This window comes from Lipophrys pholis (genome assembly GCF_963383615.2).
Source record: "Lipophrys pholis genome assembly, chromosome: 17".
Lineage (NCBI taxonomy): Eukaryota > Metazoa > Chordata > Actinopteri > Blenniiformes > Blenniidae > Lipophrys > Lipophrys pholis.
Window position 1 is genome coordinate 17,122,956 of NC_137643.1, and position 8,647 is coordinate 17,131,602.

The 8,647-nt window shown below is 41.7% G+C and overlaps 1 protein-coding gene across 3 annotated transcripts; it reads left to right on the plus strand.

Moving 5' to 3' along the window:
- The first annotated feature begins 1,741 nt into the window (after window positions 1-1,741).
- Window positions 1,742-7,075, plus strand: LOC308123113 (1-acylglycerol-3-phosphate O-acyltransferase ABHD5-like). Of its 3 annotated transcripts, none has more exons than XM_080485393.1 (8): window positions 1,742-1,996; window positions 2,644-2,726; window positions 2,831-3,239; window positions 3,740-3,891; window positions 3,972-4,083; window positions 4,158-4,338; window positions 5,392-5,527; window positions 6,007-7,075. In XM_080485393.1, exons 1-8 carry the CDS (start codon window positions 1,953-1,955, stop codon window positions 6,123-6,125), a joined length of 1,236 nt encoding a protein of 411 aa, XP_080341519.1. In that variant the 5' UTR covers window positions 1,742-1,952; the 3' UTR covers window positions 6,126-7,075. The 3 variants fall into 3 exon arrangements, with proteins under 3 accessions (XP_080341519.1, XP_080341520.1, XP_080341521.1); XM_080485394.1 differs by having other exon boundaries at window positions 5,392-5,515; window positions 6,007-6,638; XM_080485395.1 differs by lacking the exon at window positions 6,007-7,075 and having other exon boundaries at window positions 1,891-1,996; window positions 2,807-3,239; window positions 5,392-5,759.
- Window positions 7,076-8,647: the final 1,572 nt, after the last annotated feature.

Here is an 8,647-nt window from a genome sequence, read left to right on the forward strand (position 1 = left end):
TTTTTGGTCTAGTTTAACACCGATCTTCCCTTTGCGCTTTATTTTAATCCCAATCTGGTCATTCTGTGCGTCTTTGAGATCAATAAGTATTTATCTGTCCTCCATCTCCACCGGCAGTTATTCTGAATCGTCTTGATTGCGTGTCAAATGTCTCCTTTCCACTGAAGTGGATCAAGACAAAAAGACCTTTCAACTGAAATGTGGAACACACTGTTTATATCATGGCGGTGTGTGAAAAGAACAACAAGCACACTGATGGAGCATTTGAATCGGGGGGGTCAAAGATATGGCCCACGGACCAAAGCCGGCCCACAGAGAGCCCCTCTAGCAAAGTGGAAAAACAGATAGTAGTAGCTGCTACATCTCGTATATTTCCTGGGGAGTCATTAAAAAACACCTAAAAATGGGTAGCTCTAAAAAAAATAAAAAAAATAGAATGAAGACACTTTGATGGGTTAAACCAAACATGTTTAAAGATGCAAAAATCAAGAGCACCAACATAAGTGAAGATACTTATTGTTGCAGAGATTATGTCAGAACCTTCTGCCTCTTTGAAGAGTCAAAACAGGACAAATTCGAGGAACTAGTTGCATTTTAAATTCAGTTTTATGCGACTATACAAAATATCCATGTATTAAGCTAATACACCCCAAAAAAATGTAAAAATATATACAAAGCTTAATAATTTTAGAAGGTCATGGTTTAGAGGGAAGATAAATTGGTAATATTTTTAATGTTATGTAGGAAAACATTTTTGTTTGTTTGTTTACAAATATAACTTCTCGAATTTACAATATTGTGCTGAAGGCAGTTGAGGGGTGGAGATGTGTCCAGATACAACTCCATTTTAAGAATAAATTGAATGTTACTCTCCATAATAGAACTAAATTCATTTCATTGCTGAACGTGTCCCGAATGCACCATTATATACAGGTATGTCTGGGAAAACTAGAATATTACTGAAAATGATTAATCCTACCATGAGTCATTTCATTAAAAAACATAGAGGCTTCATTAATTCATGCTGTTCTCTTGACCAGGCTGGCTGGTTTAACTAAATGTTGGAGAGCTCGGGCATTTAAAAGGTTTATTTTGATAATGGCTCATGAGGCTCAGGGTGTGTTGCTCATTGTTCACTGTGGCTTTTGTCAGCTCTGGTGTTTAAATGCCCCTCTGGTACCTGATTATCATGCTTTTATTTGACTCTTATGGAGCACTCCAGATCAAAGTGAGCTGCATGTGCCCTGCTGAAATAAGAGTTTGACATAAATGGATATAACAAGGTAAAACAGTGTGCTGGGTAAAATGTGACTTATGACTTTGCTGAACTAGATAATTATCAATTAAGCACCAACGCCTCTGATTGGCTGAAAGATCACAACGGATATATGTGCTAATTTAACAAAAATATGTACGAAACTTTATTTACTCATAGTGGAGCACTTAAACAAACTAAAACACTTAAATAGCATTTATTCTTTTGAAGAAGAAGAAGAAGAAGAAGAAGAAGAAGAAGGTTGAATATAAATGTCAATTACCCTTGTTGCAATGAAGAGAGTTGAGCAGATAAAAGCAACTCTTCTTATTTATGCGCACGAAGTTTTTAGAGAACAACTTATTTTTTTATTTTTTTAAAGTGAGCGTGGAGGAGTCGTCGCCCACCTTCCCTAAGGTTCATGTTGTGCTGATGCGTTCATGGACACTCGGAAAAATAAAGCATATCAGCACTTAATATAACGCCCTTCTCAAAAAGTGATGCAAGAACATCCAAATCCATAGACGTCGTGGTAACTCAGTTTTGTTGTGTGTTTTCGATAAGATATCTCTCAAAATCGTGTTTTGCCGTTTTAAAGGTATTCTTCAGGTTTCCAGTATGTTCTTGAACGCATCACCGCGTATTGTGACTGTACTTTACAAAAGTTGCGGCTCCGGATCAGGAACGTCAGTGCGAAATGAGACGCATGGTTGAGGAGGTACAGCCCATCCAGGAGCAGAGGTCAGCTCTATTTATGTCTTCTTTCACGCATGTCTGTGATTTTTTTTTTCTGTTTTTATATGATTTCATCAGAGTTTACTTTCGTTTCTCACGTATGTTTGTGGTTAAATCAATGTACAATGTTTATATAAGTCATGATGTTATTCAGGATGAGTGTTATCTCACACATACCTATAATAAAACTAACTTATTCTGTTCAAAATAAGTAGTACCAGAGTATGTCTTGGTTTTTTGGAGGATTCCCTCTGTTGATCCACATTCACGAAAAAACAAAAACTAACAAACTCTCCACTTCATTTGAGGTTGGTGTGAGATTTTAGAGCTTTTCTTTCATGAGGAATCAAAACTGTAGTATTGAATATAGTTTACAACGAACTGTGTGTCTTTGGAAGCAAGTCAGCTCAATATATATTATTTGTATCCTGCTATTGGATATAAAAGTCTCAAAGTACACACAAGAGGCAAAGTGTTTCGATTTACAACTCACATGTTGTGAAGGGTTTTATTTTTGTCCAGAAGGAAGATTGCTTACAAGCAGCACTGATAATAAAAACCCAATGTCATATGGTCAAAGTTCACTTTACAACCTGCCTGTGTTTGCATGTGCTGTATGTATCCCGCCTGCCTGTGTACTGCCTGAATCCCAGCTCCTGGATATTAAGTTGGCTTCCCTCTTGGTGCCCAACGTCCCCTTCTCAGCTGAAAGAGGCGGAGGAGAAAATGCTGAAGAGTAAGTGTACTTTTTGAGGAAATGGCTGGGGATAAAAAAAAAAGAAAACAGAAAAGCTGATTTGTGTCATCAATCTGAAGTGATTGAGACGATTCCTCCTGCAGCTGTGAAGAGCCCGTTCTCTAGACAGCACGTCCGGATATCCAGCAGCAACTACCTGTGGACCTTAGCCTTCTCCACCCACCCGCAGCCCTGCTCCCCGTCCACCCCACAGCCCCCGGCCCGGGCCAGGACCCCTCTGGTTCTGCTGCACGGCTTCGGAGGCGGGGTCGGCCTTTGGGCCCAGAACCTGGACCGTCTCTCTGGCGGCGGTCCGGTCTACGCCCTCGACCTGCTGGGCTTCGGCCGGAGCAGCCGTCCCCACTTCAGCACCAGCGCCGAGGGGGCCGAGGAGCAGTTTGTGGCGGCCCTGGAGGCGTGGAGGGAGAAGGTGGGGCTGGAGGTGATGGTGTTGCTCGGACACAACCTCGGAGGATACCTGTCTGCCGCCTACACACTCAAACACCCACACAGGTGAGTGTGTGTGTGTGTGTGTGTGTGTGTGTGTGTGTGTGTGTGTGTGTGTGTGTGTGTGTGTGTGTGTGTGTGTGTGTGGGGACAGCCACTAGTGTGTTCTCCCCACATAACAACCTTGTTTTGGTATTATTGTGGAAGACAGTCTTAATTACAGTAATAAAAGTAGTAAGTAAGTAAATACTGTTTGCTCCCTAATGGGAAGAGCGGGAGTTTGGATGATGGAGTTTAAAGCTGAGAAATTAAAATAACATTCTGAATAAATGAAATGATTCAGGCATTTCATTTATGTTTGAGTGTCTCCGAAGAGAGCACTAAACCAACAATATATGTACGTTGTAGGCAGATATTTGTCAAATTAAGCAGTTTTTACAGTTATTTATGTTTGAGGCAGTTGTCCTAATGGTAAAAAATAGCAAACAAATCATCAACAAACCCACAAACATTGAATGTGTCTTCGAACGTCTGCATTTTTAATGCGTACTTCTGTCTGTGGCCAGGGTGGAACATCTGTTGCTGGTGGAGCCGTGGGGATTCCCAGCTCGCCCGGAAAACAAAAACCACGCCTCCATCCCGGTGTGGATCAGATTAATGGGCGCCGTCATGAGCCCCTTCAACCCTTTGGCGGGACTCAGGCTGGCCGGACCTCTGGGTCAGAGAGCAGAGTGTCGTTCTCTTGTGTGGAAAACAGTGATCAGTGTGTGACGTCTAATGTCTTTCTGCTCATTTCAGGTCCGATGTTGGTCCAGACCATCCGGTCAGACTTCAAGCAGAAGTACTCCTCCGTGTTCGCCGACAACACTGTGTCCGACTACATCTACCACCTGAACGCTCAGACTCCGAGGTAACAAAACCTTTCAGGGCGGCGCATCAAAACACAGTAGGTTAACCACCCCAGCTCACTTCCGTCTGTTCCAGCGGAGAGACGGCCTTCAGGAACATGACCATTCCCTACGGCTGGGCCAGGAGGCCCATGCTGGAGCGGATCGGCCAGGTCAGGGCGGACATTCCCATTTCCTTCATTTACGGATCACGCTCCAGCATTGACAGCGACTCCGGATACTCGTTCAAGAAAACCAGACCGGATGTGGAAATCAAAGTAGGTTCATTTTAGGCTGGAAGGTCAACCGATGATGTCAAATCTAAAATGATGTTTCCCACTTGCTCAATGGTTTAATACAATCAAAAATGATCTGATAGTGTGAAGAAACATTAGTCAAGACCCCATCCAGCTAAATAATGAGCTCCCGGTTGTTGTCAATGTCAATGAGTGTCAAACATATGGATCAAATACGTCCCACCAGAGACCTTTTACTGTAATTTCTCTGAAAAAGAACCGGCTGATTTTTTTAAAATCTATTTACATCTTAGTGTTTGAGTGAGGTCAGCATGTATCAGCGATGCTAGGGAGTTTGTAAATACATGCAAGAAGCATCGCAGAAGACGTTTGTTTTGAGTTGGTGTAAATAATGTATTCTTATTTATTTGCACTGAAACAATGAAGACTTTTGGAGTCGTGAGCTCAAAAGCACATGAGGACAATTGGTAACACAGAATTATACGTAGGCGTGAATGTGTGTGTGCGTTTGCCGTGCGATGGACGTGTCCACACCACAGTCAGCTGGGTTCGGCTCCAGTGACCTTAAACTGAGAAAAGGGGAATAGAATATAAAACCATGGATGGATTTTGGAAAAAAAAAAAAAAGCTGTATTCAGAAGTTGCAATTCTAAAATTATTTACTGAATTTTATATAAGTCGAGTCGTGTCACTTTCTAATGGGGGCCCGACATGATGGATGAATTCATTCAAACAGCAAATTTGACCTCTTTAATTGTCGTCTTTAATCAGTTTAAAATGGTCATATTACCTCATTTACATAAACATTCGTGGAGATTAGATGGCATTCGATGGAGGACCCCCTGTACTACCTGATCCACAGCTTTACAGTTTGGGTCATTCATCAGTTATTACGAAAGCTCTCAGAGACAGATAAAGGGGAGTCTATACTGGCTGGGAGCTTCTACCCAACCCACACACACACACACACACACACACACACACACACACACACACACACACACACGGCCTTACAAAATGTACCTTTTCCATCGATCTGTTTCCGACTGTTTCTGCTCTGTTTGAACTCGTCAGGTGATCAGAGGCGCCGGTCATTACGTGTTCGCCGACCAGCCGGAGGACTTCAACCAGGCGGTCCTCCAGATTCTGGACGGCACCGAGGCGGACGGCAAAGACGAGGGAAAAACAGCAATGAGAGGTCTCTCGCTCAGTAAGAAAATGACAGACGAGCACAAGGATTAACCAATCGGAAGCCATTACACAACCACAGCAGTTTAACTGTAAGCCTCTTTATCGTGCACTTTACTCCAAAGAGAGACCCATCACTGACGGACTTCCAAAGTCTGACACTCCCCAAGGTTGGGAGGTCTTATTAGTCGGTGCCGAGGGTTTCGCTAGTCATGTAAATACATTTTGTAAATAAATCTGACGTTTGGACCGTGCAGTATTTTTTATCCCTCCCCTCCCCGCGCGATAAGAATTTCAGATTGGCTTCTTAGAAATGATTGAACAACTCTTCTTCTGGGGAACGTGTGGGTTTTGGATACAGGTTACAGCAAGCTGTACATGGTGCTCCTTTTCTGACCAATCTCCCAATCTGTGAGAGATATGAGGGAGAAGTAAATAGGGCAAAGGGCTTTGGTGTTTTTTTTTCTTTCTTTTTTTCAGGAAACTCCTTTGCTTCTCCAGGAACTACGACTGAACACGACCAACAGATGGCAGCACAGCGACAGCCTCCCCTCTTCCTCTGTCTGGTAGAAGGGTATAACAGTGAATCCCATACAAACTGCCCAGCACATGCATATTGAGTGGAGTGACCCACTCAGGAGACCTGGACGGTGATGCTCTAAGAGCAGTATGAGACTCCGCTCAGTGCCAAGTCACAACTGCGGTGACAGAATAAGGTCAGGGATGTGTGCCGGACTAAAAATAGGCCTTTTTCTTTTTTGAAGTGACATCGCCATGAGTAGAACAGCTTAGACGGTGGCGTTGATTTAGTGAATGTCTGACTCTGCAAAAAAAAAGAAGTAGAAAAGCTAATGGAAAACTAATGTTTTAATTGCACATTTGCCCTTTTCTTTTGGATGTCTCAACAACACACTAAAGGAGGCCACAGAAAAACGGGATCTTCTTTATAGATTATAACATCAAAGTGCATAAAGATACATGTAACTTAAAGCGAAGAATTAAGAAGAAGTTCAGAATATTATCAGGGGGCTTTGTTACAGTCTTTGTAATGTTTCAACCGCTGACCTCGCCTCATTCTTGCAGGCAATGAGATACACATAAAGACGATGTTATGCTTCATGAGGGCATTGCTCGCCCGATATGCCTCCTTTTATTGATTTTTTTCAGTTAACTTTTTCACTGTACTTTATTCAACAGGGCAAATTCTGAGTGATCAATTAACCTTAAATGCACGTTTTTTGACTATATTAGAAGAAACCTGGAGAAAAGCGATGGGGGAAATGTGCAAACCCTGCGAGGAAAGGGAATCCAAGCCCAGACTCAAACCTCTCAGTGCAGCGGAAAATTAGCTCTCGATTCTAATGAAACTAGCCCATGTTGGAAATGCTCACAGCTTCTCTGAAAACAACTCAACATCACGGGTCCTGAACATTCACTCTATCTTAGTTATGTTGTGTGATTCCGAAAAGTAACCTAATGTAATCGACTCTTTCCTTTTCTTTTTGCGACCCATGTGATTGACCTCATTGTCAACTTTGTTGTAAAAGTTTTAATAAATGCGTATAATTTCAAATAAGATTGTAGAGTCAACCAAAAAAAAAAATATATAATACTTAAACAGAAACGGAAGCGTTAAATATAACCTACACATACTGATACCTTCAATATTATGACTTTATTTTGACCAGAAATCATTATATGTTGCACTTAAAAGTTGCAGATTGTGAACTGAGAAGGATCATTACATACGTGAACCCTGCTGCCCCTCAGTTTGTCCCTGACACATCAACCCTGCCCTCCCTTACTGTCTCCTGGCAACAGCGTATCCACGGAGACCGAGTCCTTTAGAGAGGAAGTGATGTGGCGGAGGCATGGTGTGGTTAATTACGGCTTGTTTGTTTTCTTGAAGACGTTTGTCAAAGGAGCATTCGACTGGAGCCCGCGGGTTCGACCGTTTGCAGGTCGGGGGGGGGGTGCGCTCGGCCTTCATAACACTCGCTCAGTGAGCGTCCAGGCTTGGGCACAAAATCATTTCTTTACCAAAAAAAAAAAAAAAAAAGGGAGAAACAAGTGACGTGAGCTTTCATGATACTTCTGGCTGAAATATCAGCATATGAAAGGTGTGTGCTCACAGTGACACACAGCTTTTATCAGCACGACCACCTGCAGGGCTCAGCAGCCCCGACGAGCACTTAACAATGATTACATGAACCACATTTCTATTATTCTGACGCATTTGGACATTTGACAGCCGTGAAAGTTATTTTCTGAAAGTGACTCAATATATAGAAAATGTTTAATATCAGTGCGACAAATGCAAATCATTTTTGCTCCAAAAGTTTGGAAAACAGAAGCTGTTCTGGGTCTGTTTAGAGAATAGACATGAGAATAGATGTTGTATCCTTGAATGTGCATTGAATTAAGGTAAGTTGAGTTCAGTGGTGCTCACATTTGACAGTCCGCTGTTTTTTTCTGGAAACAAGTGTATTAAAACTTTATTGTCGGGAGGCCTAAACAGATCTGTTCCTGCTATGAGGATGTTCTCGGCCTGAACCGTACCATGAACAGTTAAACAACACCGTCAGCACACATGTGAATCTATAATTTTTTCACGCTTCATCACAGTTTATTTGATATGAATGGATTCAGAATTGGGCTGTGTGCATCTTCTATAACTGTGGTCAGTGCCTACTGGAGCCCTCCAGAGAGGTAAGTAACAATTAGCTCATAAAAACAAAACAGCAAAACAAGCATGGATAGATATTTGTATTTAAAAGCAAAAATAAATAAATAAATCATAATACAGCCTTTTAATCTAACAAAATCAGCCAGTTTGTTCTTGAAGTTAGATTCCCATTGGAAGGCATCCCACTCAATCACCTTTAACTAGACCTGTCACATGGGAAACAGACTTCCACAAAACTCTGAAACGTAGGTTATATATCTGATGTGTTTTACAGCCTTACACAATATGTAACAATGACCCGAATTCTTATAAAATATAATGCATTTAAAACCTGAGATGTAATAACTGGTCGATAAGATAACAAAAGTACTGAGCCCAAATTGTAATTTCAAAAAAATTGTAATAAAGTCCAAAATGTAATAACTGGTCAATAATGTAAAAAAGTTTTAAAAGAAT

Coding starts and splice junctions, on each gene's coding strand:
- LOC308123113 (XM_080485393.1), top strand. CDS start 1,953: ATGAGACGCATGGTTGAGGAGGTACAGCCCATCCAGGAGCAGAG. Junction 1,997..2,643: donor CAGCCCATCCAGGAGCAGAG/GTCAGCTCTATT, acceptor CCTGAATCCCAG/CTCCTGGATATTAAGTTGGC. Junction 4,339..5,391: donor GACCGGATGTGGAAATCAAA/GTAGGTTCATTT, acceptor TGAACTCGTCAG/GTGATCAGAGGCGCCGGTCA.